The sequence below is a fragment of the Pteropus vampyrus genome, unplaced genomic scaffold, assembly GCF_000151845.1.
Source record: "Pteropus vampyrus isolate Shadow unplaced genomic scaffold, Pvam_2.0 Scaffold91, whole genome shotgun sequence".
In the NCBI taxonomy this organism is placed as follows: domain Eukaryota; kingdom Metazoa; phylum Chordata; class Mammalia; order Chiroptera; family Pteropodidae; genus Pteropus; species Pteropus vampyrus.
The window spans coordinates 8957515-8972925 of NW_011888872.1; the positions used below are offsets into that span (position 1 = coordinate 8957515).

Genomic DNA, 15411 nt, shown 5'->3' on the forward strand with positions numbered 1-15411 from the left:
GGATAACTTTCTGCCTGTGGCTCCTGTACACTTGATTTCGAATCTCCAATTCCAAGGCCATCATGTAAAGGAGACTTCCCCGATCAATGAATGCATGTCTAAATGGTATATGGAGAAACAATCAGTATTACTAATAAATGGTCACTTCCATTTATTTATTCCCAAGATATAATAAGAGATAATTTGACAAACCCCTAATGATGGTTGTGTGAGAGAGATAAAGCTAAATATCTCATTAGCACTTAGGCTGTGAAAACAGTAGTTAATAAGAGAGGCCTGGGAAGTCGAAAGGATTTTCATCAGTGGATTAATGAGAAGAGAGAGAGAGAGTTCATTGAGTTAATTTTGAAGCCAGCATGGCCTGCAGTGTTCTAAGTTGAAGGGACAATATGCAAGAAAAAATTCAGTAATTTACTTTTTTTTTTCAGTCTTCAAGAATTTAGTTATGCATTTACGTGTGGAGATGAGAGGCAAGATGGTTAAGGTCCTAAAAAATTATGAAAAAATTACCACAAGTAAATAAAGAACTTTCTGGGTGTACTCCATTTCAAAATAACTGCAGTTAAATCAATATTTGAATTTTTGTAACTGGATCTTAAAAATTTAAACTCTAACATTCATTTTATTCCCTTTTTGGTGTCACTTACTGTGCTTCCCTATAAAGTGATGCAACAGCTGTGTATGTATGTCTCCTCGTATGTGTTTTCTTCATGACAGTCTTAGTGGTCACTTATCTAAAGTCCGAAACTCTCTCTTTGCCACATTTTTAACTTACTTTAAGTGTATTACATCATGTATCTTTATGAGCCATATCAAATCCTTTACAGAACAAGATGGCTTTAGTTGGATGAATGGTTGGATGGATAGGTGAATTGATGGGTAGATGGATGGATAGGTGATGAATGGATGAATAGAAGTCAGCCGGAATGAGACAATCACAATCTACTAGATGTTGGGATAATCTCATAACTTTGCCATTAATTAGCAATATAATCATAGTCAAATACAAATGCTTAATTTTCCAGCTTCAGTTTCCTGATATGTAAAATGAAGAGCTGAGACTAATGATCACTAATGTCTTGCTCAGTATGAGAAGATATATGACTGCTTGACTAAATTTGATTCCATTCCCTTATGTGTTAGATGCCAACAATGAAAGCTTGAATTTTGGAGGCGTGTTAGTTGAAACTATTCATAATTGGCATTTTACAATTATAAAATCTGCTTTGGCCTCATAATGAATAGGATTTTCGGTTCAACCTGTGTGACTAATTAGTCCTTTCAGTAACAGTAGTTGGACTAGAGATTCACATTGACACAGAAGCCTAGATTTGCATTGTAAACATCTGTCAGTATTTATTTAATTTGGAAATGGCTAAACCGAGTTCAGAAAGTGCTTTGTCCAAAACCAAAACAAATAGAGAAGGAACAGATCAGACCACATGCATATTCTAGTTTCCCTTACAGTACCTACAGTCTACTACAAGCAGTCTTTGGAGGTCTTACACCCCCAAATTCTAACTAGGGAGAATCCATAAAAATAGATTATTCCAATGGCTTCCTAAAAATTTAAACTCCACTTTTTTTCTTTTATTTTTTGGCCAGCTCTCCTACATTGCTTTGGCTAAAAATGAAATATGAGCATAGAGGTCATCATTAGCTTAAATAAATAGTATAAGAGATGTACTACCATTTTTAAAACATAAATTTAATTTTAACTTTTCTGACACCAGGTTTCTACTTTGCAGGTTTATTACTAATTTGCATAACTTTGCTAAGACCTAACGTTATTTTTGGATTAATCGGGAATTCAGTTCTTTTCTTTCTTCCATAATTTTCTTTAAATTCAATTTTCTGTGGCATTATTTCCATATCCCTATTTTCCCCTTGCGTTTTGCCTGTTAGGATGAGCAATATCAAATGCATATCAAAACCCATGTTAGAATACATAAGGTATTGTGATCTCTTTACCATAGTGGAGTTTTTCTATTCAGCACACTTTCACTATTCTGGAACCATCGTATACATTTTAAGCAGCTAACAAAATTTTGAAGAAAATTGAATGGCTTTCAAGTCTGTCTTTTTCCCAAGCAGACAGCTGATTTATGGTCACCTTATGTAATAACCTAAGGCATCAGTTGGGAAAAAAATGTTAAAGAAATGTGAAAGCTGTCTGTTTTCAAGAATATTTAAGCTTCGCCCTCATTATTCATGAGGGCCAATGTCCAAACATTCAAATGGGGCAAATGAGTGTACGAATGGGGTGTGAGGGCGGGGTGAGGTTTGAGCAAGTGCTTAACTAAAACACTCAGGATAATAGCACCTCCACCTGTGTCCTGAATGAGCCTATCGTTGGTAATTATTTAATGGAATAATAGATTTGGGAGCACTGTTACATTTCAAGAAAAATAAGCTATTTGATTGTTATTTATATTAACGACTGATTCGTGTCTATGCTTTAGAATAGAATGGGCACAATAAGTTACTTGAAGGTATGAACCACTAGGTAGTGATCACATTTCATGCCCATCAGAAAATGCTATGCATAGTGGAGGTGTTTCATATTTGTTGGTAACTAACTAATCCTCATTTTCTTTGTTCTTCATGTACTAGAGCTAAAATTTACCCTTCACATATTGGATCTCAGCTTATAATTTTTATTTTTATTAGTGAGCCATAGGATGGACATCTTTATGTGGCATCTACTACTCAGAGAAACGATTGACAAAAAGCAAAAACTTGACCAAAACAATGGAAACTACCATAGAATTCATGCAGAGTCTCTAAGTTCATTTGTACCTTTAATAGGATTGTTGACTAAAATCACCAATTCGATATAATCAAATTGATTATATCAAATTGACTGATTTAATCAAATTGACATACTATTTGGAAATTGTATATGTGTATTACAATTGGATTGTTTTCTGCAATTTTATCTCTTGGTGAAAATTGTGACTTCTCTCACCTCCTAGGAACTTCTTGCCCTATAGATTATCTGTGTAGTGGGTCACACCTTGCTTGGGGAATTTGGAAAACTAATTCTGAATACTGGCATCTTTCCAGAGAAAGACACTTAGTAATAAATCTTCTCTGGAGAGACTATCAGATTCAGCCCTAAAAACCAGACATAAATGTTCCCTCTCTTCTAGAGCAACTTCATATAGACAAAAGTATCAGCAAGAACAAGTGTCCATCAATTAGCCAAACATATCACATTTCAGTTAGCACCATACCCCACCCAACAGTTGTCTCAATTCAATCTAAATGTCCTTCACAGCAGTGAGAGATTGGGCTAAATAATATTACACAAGTGAGAACCATTGCTTGAGACAATTTTTTTTTTTACTTTGTCCTTAGATTTATCGTTAGATAGACTATTGTTTAAAAATGGTTTCAATCAAAATGTTAGAGTAACTCAGGGATTTCCTTGGGGACGTCAAAATCATAGTGGACATCTTTTTGCACAGTTGGAGTTCACTCATTTCCTCACGAAGCAGATATGTCCTTGTAGAGTTTTGTATGTGCTTTCCTAGGAGTGCCTTCATCCTCAGCAAAGTTCTTTATCATGAGGAATAAAGTCTAGGAACGCTCTTCTAATTAGAGATATATTTCTGTCTTCTCGTCAGATCTTTTTACCATAGGTATGCAGTTGTGCTGTATTTTAAAAAGTGATAGCAAGTGGATGTGCAGCAAATTTCATCATTAAAGGTGGGAGAGGGAATGACTCCCTGTGAGAAAGAACAAAAATAAATGAGTGTGTCTCTACTATCTAACCCACAAAATGGTCTCTTCCTAATAATCCTAGGTATTAAATAAATTGGTCTTTTTTAAAATTTATTTTTCAATTACAGTTGACAGACAATATTATATTCGTTTCAGGTGTTCAGCATAGTGATTAGACATTTATACCTTATTAAGTGATCACCTGATAGATCTCAAGCCCATCTGACTGAACTAACCTCTTACTGTACATTAAGAACATTCTTTCTTCCCTATTCTGATTACTTTTTCCTATTCTATACTATGTTGGTGTTTATCTGTTTAACATGACAAATTAAGTCCCAGTGCTTTTATTTCTTGAATTCTGTCCAAGTTGTTTTTTTCCTAAAGGTAAGGAGACCTCAGTATTTTTAGTAGACATTTTGAGCAAGAACAGATGCTTGCCATGGGAATATACATACCACTCTGAATTAGGGAAGATTAGCATAGCACTTTTGAACTCTGAGTGGTTAAATATACATTTAGGGACACTTATCTAAATGGATGGTTATGTAAAGCTAATGCTTTTGCTTGATCACTATTCTGTCTCTTTCAGCAGGTAGTCTCTCTTCTGAAAAAGGTTACAAGCATCAAGGGAAAGTATACTGAAGAATAGAATTGATTAAGGTGACATATTTGAATTTCTTTCTGCCACTCTCTCAACAGCATGTCATAGAGAGGCAGTTCCAAACACAGTGAATTAAATTTAAAGTACACAGCTTTGGCTACCAAATTGTTCAGTTAATCCAGCCTCTAAGATGAAATTTAATTTTTTTTCTCTACACTTGAACCATTTCCTGAATTTTTACACAATGATGATTTCTACCAACACATCTATTGATTTGAGGTCTTTTATTCACAAGACTATTAGTGGTTTTTAATTTCTGATGAAAAAAATATGAAAAACAAGAATGTATATTCATTATACTAGGAAAAGCATATTAAAAATTAAATTATAGTTTTACAATAAGGTCATATCTGTACAGTTTTTTTTCCTATTGTAAAAGGCAGATACTATTTAATGGATGACATGTTTTGTTATTTTAGGTACTGTGTTTTGTGAAAGATAGCACTGAGAACATTCTAACACTTTGTTTGCTGCGGAATTGTTCCAAAAGGCTGTTGAATATAGAAAGTAGGTCAGCTTTTAAAACAAAATTTAACTTGTTTAGCCTAAATAATTCAGTCTGCATGAAATACTATATACTGAGTCACACATTTTTAGTTCATGAATTTCTTTTAAAACGCAGCCTTCATTATGTATGCGTGATGTTTGACTTCTAATTCAGAATTTGAACCTATGCAGTAAAGATGGAAGCTTAGTCCAGCAAAGTGCCAATATAGCTGCTGTATTTTTATATAAATATTAACATGAGATCTTAAGAGAAAAATAATTCATATGTACAACTTCCAATTTAATATCTAAAATTGTATTATAACTATAGTGCAAAAAAGATGAAATTGGTGCTATTCATGAAATAACGATAATGTCAATCATATTGCAGCTTCTATAAGTGTGGTCCTATTCTAGATATTTTCTGTGTACCAACTTAATTCTTACGACAATAAGCACTATGATGCTTTTTCAGTTTTTCAGATAAGAAAAATAAGGCACAGAATAGTTTTTAAACTTTTAAAGCAGGATTTCTCAATTTCTGTACTATTGACATTTTGGGTCAGATAATTCTTTGCTGTGGGATGGTTGTCATGTGCATTTTAGAATGTTTAGCATCATCCCTGGTCTCTACTCATTAGCTGCCAATAGAAGCTGATCCTTTCTCCCTCCAGCCAGCCTCAACCCAACTGTGTCAACCTTTAATGTCTCCAGACATTGCTAAATGTCCCCCGGGTGGAAGAGGGGAGAGGAGGCAACATCACTGCTGGGATGAGAAGCAGTGAATTAAAGAATTTATCCACATCCTCCTCCTCCTCCTCCTATCAATAACCAAACAACAACAACCCTATATGATTTCATCAATACAGTTACAATTCCTCAAGGAAAATGAGAAATTCTCTTGTAACCTTGAGATTAAAGAGTATCCACTGTGGTTGAGAAAAAAGTAGCTTTCTCCTTGAAGTTGGCTCTAGAAGAAAGCAGATGATCTATGTGGGAGTGAATTAGAACAATTGACCTGCAAGATCTCATAATCCAATAACTTATTATTATCGAGTCAGTTTGTATGTTATCCTTTAAGAGGTGCTTGTGCGAAAAGGAGAATGAAAAATGCCTGCATGACTTTCACATCAGTTGCTGGTAGTTATCGCTGATGTAAACAGTACAATTCCAGGAATACTGATATTATGAACTGGTCTTTTAAAATAACGGCAACAAAATAATGAAGCCAGTCTCCTGTCTCAGAGGAATTAAGAGCAGAATAATATTGAACCATCTCACAATTCTATTTAAATGCTTGTATTTAAAGTTATATTGTGACATATTAGCATCTCAACAAATTATTTATTCTTAAAGACCCTGCACTTGATTTTTAAGCCTAATTTTTGTCAGAAAAATGCATCATCGCATTTTTTAAAATGGTACAATTTTCTTAACATTTATTTATACTTTAATCTCTGACTATATTAGGTAATCCCTTAATGAAAGCAAATCATATCATAGTTCTGCTTTTTAATATTGGACATATATTATTTTTAAAATTTTATTAAGGCATTGTTGATGTATAACATTAGGTGTACAAAATAATCACAATAAGTCTAGTTAACATGCATCACTATACATAGTTACAACCTATACCATTTTAATTCCACTTTTAAATAAGGATTTTGTCAATGTTGCTGTTCTGGGTATTGTCTGAACAGTTATAGCCTTCTTAATCCTTAGCTCATGTAATTAGGCATTTTTCTTCTTGTACCTTTAATTCTTAGCTTTAGCGAAATCTGATGCAAACCTTCACAGTTTCCATGTAGAGTTTACTGCTGCTTGTAAATGTGTTGATTATGTGACTGCTAGGATTTACATGCTCTGCTTTTATTATGTTGATGGTTATCTTTTTTTGCTGAAAGTGCAATGAAGCAATTAGAATATTACAGAGAAAACTGTGACCTCTTTCCTATTTACTGTCAAATACCACCCCCCTTCAAATATGCTTTTTATTATGAAACTTCAATAATAAAAAGAGCAAGAGACATGATACCTGCTTCCTAAATGTTACAAAAAAAAGACTTGAGTGTGAAAGCTCAACACAAATTTTTAAAATACCTTAAATGAACTGTATTTGCTTCTTTTTTGCAGCAGTGAAAGCTATTCTCTACTTAAGCTGTGTTCCCTAATAACAGCAAGCTCTATCACAAAGATTCATCAAAGTCGACCTGGTAAAAGGTTATAGCTATTCTGCTTTTAAAAAGCCAAGCACAAGTACTGTATAAAACCTACTGATGCATACATTGTAGCTCTCTGGGGCTGTAATAAATTTCAAATCACCTGTTTCTGCCAGGTTGTTTTAAACCTGTATGCTACTATATGCAGTTTCTCTGTGCAGTTGAATGGATGGATATATACAAGTTGGCTACCACTATTTCCATGTTCTTGTATAAAATAAGCTATAACCAAGTTTTCGCAAATATGCAAACACTTCCATGAGAGATCTAAACTAAGTTGAAAAAAATGTAAGCTCTGTGTCCAAAGATGAGAACCTCTATTAGTTCCCTTTAAATTAATCAGCCGAATATGATTCTTTTACAGACCACAGATGACATCCTTGTGGCCTCAGCAGAATGTCCCAGCGATGATGAGGACATTGACCCCTGTGAGCCGAGCTCAGGTGGGTTAGGTTAGTCGACTTTTTTTCTTACCTTCTTTGCTTTACTCTAAATCTTTGTTGCATGCTGTAGTCCTTAGACGAGCCTTGTACTTAGGTCTAGAAGTCCACCCTATTAAAGAATGCCTTGTTCATGCTTTTTTACATGGATATAGTTTCCCATATTTATTGAAAAAAAAATTTTGAAAACAAAACCCATCAAGATGTCATATTTCAGAAAAAGCAGTGGGAACAGCAGTGTTCACATTTCATTAACTCACAACGTAATTTTAGTCTATAACAGTATAATGGGCTTTCTCTCGGGTCACCCGTGGTACAACTGTAAAACTTAAAAATTGCAGTGCATTATGAGAAATTATTTGACCTTTCTACTGAAAAAAGTCCTCACACTCACTTTGCCTGCAAATTATCTTAAGTGATAGATACCTGAATTTCAGAAGTGAAAGTATTAATGGCAGCAGTAAAACAAGCAATAGGTAGAGGCCTTACTCTATTTAAGAGAGAAATATTTGAATCATGCCATGTCTCTTTAAAATTCAGGCTTGTGCATTTTAACTCTAGCTGATGCATAATTTCTCCTCTTTTGTGATACGATGTGACTGACCACCATATAAATACTGTTTCTATGCAGCCCTGTACCATTTCTTATCTTTATTCAAGTAGTGACTGTGGACCATGAAAATTAATAGGGTTTTATCGCAAATATTCATAATACCAAGTATTAGGGCCGTTTCCTTTGTAAAGCGGTGGCTCTTAAAATTCAACAATTTCATAGTTTAGGTTAACAAAATGAGTGAGGTTGATATGGACTAACCACTGGCAGCTAACTCATGACTGTAAATGGCACTTAGAACCCCAGAAGTACTTCACGTCACTATAAATTTGCATTCTTGTGAAGAATATCAAAGTAGATCTACTCATTCTGATGTATGGATTTTATAAAAGTGGTTAGGATACCTATCTTTTCCCCACTGATAGCTGCTCAGCAGGAGAAGGTTCAGGAGACCCAGACTGGTTGTGTTCTCTCTTCCTTCCTCTGCCTTCACCCCACCAATCAAAATCTTCAGCCTCCTTCAGAATCTTTCTTACACTATTATTAGAACTCTGATGATCATCTATTCCATTCTTCCAGTTTATTGATTTCCATAATCACTGTTTTGGTTATCTGGACTGATGTAGTCCCTTCACAATGTCATCCTGGGCCCTTCTGCCAAGATCTTGACTTTGTTTTCATCGGTATATTCATTCGCTCTGTTAGTCATAAAAAAGAAAAAGGGGAAAAAAAGTTATTGTTTCTCTTTGCCTTTTCCCTCCTTCAAGTTTCTTCTTTCCCCGTTTCTCCATCTGCGCTTTTCTGAGATCCACCAGCATGGCTTGTTCATAAAACAGAGTCTAATGTTTTCTTGTACATTGATATGTGTGTATGTTTATATTTGATTTCGTTTCTTAATGAGCGTTTTCTAAAGAGCAATTATTTCAGTATTTTCCACTATATTAAAAAAATCACTAAAAACAGAACAGGTTTTTACTAATAGTAATTACTGATTTTCCCCTGGCCTGAATGCTTTTGCTATATGAGTATAGACTATCATCCTCACCTCGAGTATCTAGTAACCCTTATTGCATTTAAAATGGTCACATTTTTTTTCCTTCTTGATCCAATTCTTCTAGCTTTGCTTTTAGGTCTTCCCATTCCTTATAGACTAGTTTACTGTGTCTCCCTTTCTCTGGGGACACTTGCCTAAAAACAGTAGGGGATGTGGGGGAGAGGGGACAAAGCAAGAGATTTGTCATCCTGTCCTTTTTATTCTGTCCTTTTTATTGAGTTTTGTCAGCTTTGTTAAACATTACAGCACAATGGAAAGTGAGGACCAGCTTGTTAATAGCCATACTCCCAATAATCTTTCTGCCCTTGTTTTCTTTACCATACTTAAGGCTCTCTGTGAAAGAATCTGGTTTGCTTACCTGTTACTTGTTCATTAATGTATAGCTTGCATCACCTCACAAAAAGGGAAGCTCCATGAAGCAGAAACGGTATTTGCCTTGCTCCCTGCATGGATCTGTTGTATAAATTTTATTTTTGTTTTACTGCAGCAGTGGATGTGATTCAACATACAAGACACAGCAGCTACTGACTGTGATGACAGCTACTTCAATACTCTTGTGACAAACCTTGTTGAACTTTTCATCCTCTCTCTCTCTTCATTCCTTACTCCATAGTTTTCAATTCATCAATTCCTCTTAAGGCTTAAATTTCAAATTCTGTTGCTTCAATGAGATCATTTGCCTTAGGCTTTTCTTGTGATCTTCCTTCTTCTTAAAAGTGTCTTGCTAGTGCATTTCACAACTGGTTTCTCATTCTGTATTATATTTTTGTAAATGAGGTCTCTTTTCTATATTGGGTTGTTCTGTCCAATTCCCTATGATTTTTTTCATGCCCATCTTTAATAATTTATGTAGTGTTGCTGTTTGTATGACAGCTTCCTATGAACTTCTTAGTTTACATGATATTTTTCTATATTGTGCTTTTCTTGGAATAGAGTATTTTTCAATTCTCTTTAAATCTGAATATTGTTTTATTATAGGATGCCCCTCCTACAAATCTTTGTACTAGTTTTCTCAGATATCTTGTTTGCTGCTTATCGTTAATACAAAAATTATAGGTACTGATTTTATTAGACTTTGGATACTGGATACTGTTAGATATATCTTGATAAAATCATTCCAGATTATCAGCAGGTCATATTTTGGAAAACTGACTTTTACGAAAGTTACATTTTGAGTTAATATTCAGAAATGAATATAGCTGCTATGCCCTTGTGCTACTCTCTCAGCAAGTGAAAGCAGATATTTTTTGTAAAGAGATGCATAATTACTTTTACAGATGGAATGCCTAAATCTTCTGTGTTTCACACTAACGTCTTTTATGCTCCCTAAATATTTAAATATGAAAATGTTCTAATCACCCAGACCCACACGCCCTTCAAAAAATGGCTTCTTCTCTGAAAACATACTATGTTCATTATTTTGGCAACATTCTAAGACTATTAATGAAACAGGACAAATCTGTCATCTTCTTGAGCGCAAGTAAATTATACCTTCTATTAAGTGTTTGATAAATTTGAATTACCATGTAGTTCCACTCAGGACTCTTAATGAAAAGGGAAAGTTGTGTATTTGGTGGATTGTCAGTTTCACCATTGATTGAGTGGTATTGAGTCCTACTGTGCACCCACTGCTCTGTTAAGCTCTGGGAGTAAAAACAAAGTTTACACTATCAGTCTCATTCTATAAAAGAACATCTTTCATTCTACCCCGGACTCTTCTTCAGTTATTCTTTATTACCAGGTTCTTCATATTTGACATTAAAAGATCATCTGTTTTTTGGGTGATTGCAAGAATTAAAACTAATATTTTTAAGGCACCTCCTGCGAAGCTTGGCATAAAGTAAAGCCTAAATGGCAACTTTTCTTTTTCTCAATTTATAAAATTACATAAAAAAGAATATTCAAGCTATATTTTCCTTTTACATAATGCTGTTACCTTTCCTGGTTGAAAATTGGTGGGCAACTGATGAAACCACTCAGGCCTCCTGATGGGAACCGTACATGTTGAAACTAGATCAGGAGCAAACCCCTGGGTGGGAACACATGGAACTCAATTATACTTGATTCCAGCCATACTGCCCTGCATGGTTAGCATTGGATGACAATTTCATATTGGTATAAACAGTGTTTTAGACGATGAGACGGTGACTCTGCAATGCAGGAGGTCTAATTGAATCCCACATCTTAGCTGACAGGTAGAAATCTGAAGCAGCCATTGGTAACTAGGTCACATGCCCTAAAATGCCTAGTTCCAGCTAACTGTGCATATGACAAGTAGATGGCTTTTTCTTCATACCTTTTACCTTCTGTGCTTTTCCCTCAGCCTAAAGATATGATTGTTAGATTAAATAAATCAACATATGGAAAGCACATTGTAGAACAATGCCTTGCTCATAATATGTGCTATATGAATGTTTGTAAAACAGGTTTTTTTTAAAAATCTTACGTTTTAGACTTACTTAGTAAATTGACAAAATGGCAACACTGCAAACCACTCAGTTTCCAAGATGACCCTTGATCATGTTACTATTTATCTTAGTTTTTATTTATCGTCTAAATAGACCCCTTTTTCAAACCTCCTAAAGAAATTTGAAAAGGTGATTTTTTATGTTGATGTGAGACTATAAAGATACTGACCCTCTTTTCCTGTGGGAGCTTCCTAATGAATAATTCTAGTTTGTCATTTGTTACAAAGAGAACAGGACCACCTTCAGTTTCCAGGGAGCCCTATTTAGGAAGGACAATTTTCTCTTTGATGTATGATGCTAATAATAATGTCTCTTCTCTGTATGTTTGTGTGTGTGTGTAGGGGTGGGTGGGGGTAGCTAATAGGATATTGGGCCACTTTCATATCAATGAAACCCTTGTCAAATGAGAACAGCTCTATTGAATAAAAGAAATCTGGGTAACTGTAGCAGAAAAAAAAAAAAGGATAATTTTTTTTGGCAATCTATCTTTTAGGCATTAACTGAGCCAGTGGGGATGAGGTGGTCACTATAGCCTCTCAGAGGATAACTGTTGATTGCCCATCAGTTGTTCACATTGGTCAGTAATGACAGATCACATTCATAACTAGTATTTACTGAAGATTGATTCTGTGTTCATTATTTTTCTTAGTGCTTTATATACACTATTCTACTTCATTTCATATTTTAGAAGGTTACTTAAGAATTCAGGCACCTCACAAATATAGGATTAATTTTTAAAATGTTCATTTAAATAATTCCATGGCTGGCATAAATTTGATGGCAAAAGGTCCTTTACATGTATTACTATTCATTAGGCTAAATTTGCTGCAATTACTATGCAATTTTGAGTGGTTTTACAGTGTGCTATTTTGAGAAAAGATCAAAGGATTTCTATTGAACTGATCCCATTAACTGCATTAGGACTAAAGATATGTATATTGAACAAGGTGCATCTTTTCATTAAAAAAATAATCATAATCATTTAAAGGGATATATCACTTATTAGATCATATTTTTGGAGCCTGATTAGAAGCTAATTTTGTGCTACATTTAAATTTGGGGTATTTATTATGTGGTTATTCAAAAAGTTTAATTAGCCCATAAAAGCCACACATTGCTGTTAAAATGGGAATTTTGAGCTGCAGCCAGTAAAACAGCAGTAATGAGTTCTCCATTTTTGGAAAGACGTAGAGTACAAGGCCAGAGTGCATATAGATAGGTAGAGGGCAGATGCAGTTGGGTCACCGATGAGCTATTTGGCTTTCAGTGTGTGACATGCTGGTAGAGAAACCTTTTCCATATAAAATTAATTTCCAGAAAACAAAAATGAACACTGTACGGTTAATATAAGAAAGTCACTTTAAACGGCATTTGTACTTACTTTTCCCATTTTTCTGAGAGCAGTACCGTCAAAACAAAAATTACATTGAACAGAATTAAACAGGCAAGTAGGCCAGAACCCACCAAAAGCTCAAAAATCAAAAAACAGACGAGAATTTTAAGAGCTGCAGTGGAAGTTTCTAGACCATCTTTGATTTGGCTTCACCCAAAGTGAAAATAAACCTCCTCCTTTGATATTGGAGATACTTTTACAACTTGGAGCAACACCTCCCCCATCAAGGTAACTCTTACCCTCCCACGAAAACTAAGACAGGAGGAGCAATCTTGCTTGAAGGATATATTTCAAAGGGACAGATTCCAGGTCCTTGAGAAAAATAGTCCTGGTAACACTAGTAAGAGACTGTAAAATATTTACACATCAAAGGAGCAGAGAAGGAATTTGGAATTCCAATTTCTCTAAAGTAAATGCTAAAAGGAAAGGGAGACCAGGGGCCTAGAGCAAGGAAGAAGCCTGTGTGAAGTTGGGTCAAGCTTTGGGGAAGTTAAGGTTAAAACCTCCATCAGCAAAGGTGATTCCACCTTTTCAGGCTACCAATTTGAACTACCAAAATTAGTTCCTACTAGGAGATCGGTAGAAAACAAAGTAAACAAAAAGTGGTTTTTGTTGCAGAACACAGCAATATTTATTGAATGTGAACTATTTTGACTTCTGTGATTTTGAAAAATTTTTTACCAATATAATGAAATGAATCATTGTCACTGGATAAAGAAGCTCTTAAAGAGCATTTTGTAAGAATTGTCATTTGTAAGAATTGTCATATGCAGCAGGGAGTATTAGTTTTAGCTGTAACTTTAAAATGAGAACTAGTTGGTGTCGCAGCCTTTCCTGGACTTGGAGAAGTTACTTAGCAACTTTGAGGCTCAAGTTCCTAATCTGTAAAATGGGGTTGATATGAGACTGAAAGAAGATGCAACCACAGTGTTTAGCAGAGTGCTTGGCATGTACTAAAGGTGTTTAATTATGATAAACTCGATCGTGAGTAGAGGTCCTATTGCTACTAGCTTTGGTTTTGTGCCAGTGGATGTATTGTGCTGCGCTGGAGGGCCCCTCATGAAGCATATGGATTTGATCTGAGTGAAAACTGAGCACTGTCCCTTTTGATAGAATGGACTCTATTCAGATGCCTTAACTAACATATGATTGGCTGCTTATAATAACTACTTAGCAAATAAATGAGTTTGCTGAGCTTGATTAAGCATCTAATTGAAAGTCTATAAAAAGTGCATGGCCACAAATACAGAAACTTCCTATTAAGTAATAGAAAAATTTGTTCAGTAATGAGTACACAATAAATTTTTAGGCAATCTACATGTATCTAGCTTTAAACTATTAATAACATTTCATATTACAAGTCCTTGTTAGAAAATGCAAATACCATAAGAGCCTTTCTTAAGTGTGAAAATTTCCTGTTGAGCTTTGAAAGGAGACAATGAGATATTGCCATGCTTTAAAATACCAAAAATAAAGAAATATGGCTTAGAAAGATATTGGGTAATTCTCTTCTACAGAAACATGAAATCCAGGAAGAATGAAATTATGTTTTCTTATAATTTGTGTCAAACACTTGCTTTGATAATGAAACTGGTTTCCTATGGAGTTTATTTTATTAATTATATTTCCTCAAATGATATTAGAATATTATGACTGCCACACTAGAGGAAATATTGCCTCCATGAAGAGCCAATACGTTTATTGATTCATGTGTTCAAAGGAGCAGCAACTGCTATATTACGCTTTAGTCTACATGTCTCATCGTATCTCATTTGACTTTGACTGAATTACTCTCATCAAAAAGCCTGGAACTGGTAATAAAGTAGGAAAGACAAGAATACTTTGGACTTCTGGTCGAGATGATGGAGAGGATAAATGCTTTGCTCATCTCCTCCCACAACAACATCAAAATTACAACTAAATTATAGAACAGCCATCAATGAGAACCACTCGAAGACTAGGTGAACAGAAGTCCTATAATTAAGAATATAAAGAAGCCATGACAAGAATTGTTAGGAAGGGCATAGATGTGGAAAGGGCAGGTCCCACACCCATGATGCGGTATTTGGAAGGGTATCTCAGCTGCAGAGGTTCCCCCTGAGGAGCGAGGGGTCCCCATAACATCTGCCTGTGAAAAGCAGTGGGGATTGCATCTGATTGAGAGGGAGGGCTGCTGGAGTACCACCAATTCCTCTTGAGAGACCTGCACACAGACTCACTCGCCCTGGCCTCCAGCACAAGGGCAGCAGCTTGAAAAGTGCCAAGGATATAAGGGGAGAAACTGAATTGACTAGTTTCAGGGTGAGGGATGGAGGGGTAGGGACAACTCTTTCCAGGGAATGAAGTGCTGGCAGGTACTATTATTTCTTTGTTGAGTTCTCTTCCTACCTAGCCAGCAGGTGCAG

The 15411-nt window shown here is 35.2% G+C and overlaps 1 protein-coding gene across 22 annotated transcripts in view; it reads left to right on the forward strand.

The window, feature by feature from the left end:
* The window catches only part of NRXN1 (neurexin 1), a 1047547-nt gene that overhangs the window by 1007144 nt on the left and 24992 nt on the right, over positions 1–15411 (forward strand). For 12 of the 22 annotated variants that reach the window (XM_023532814.1, XM_023532823.1, XM_023532819.1 and 9 more), the window contains one exon: positions 7463–7550. In XM_023532814.1, the coding sequence (XP_023388582.1) occupies positions 7463–7550 (88 nt within the window). The remainder of the gene's footprint in view (positions 1–7462; positions 7551–15411) is intronic. The other 10 variants (XM_023532816.1, XM_023532820.1, XM_023532817.1 and 7 more) reach the window with 2 other exon arrangements.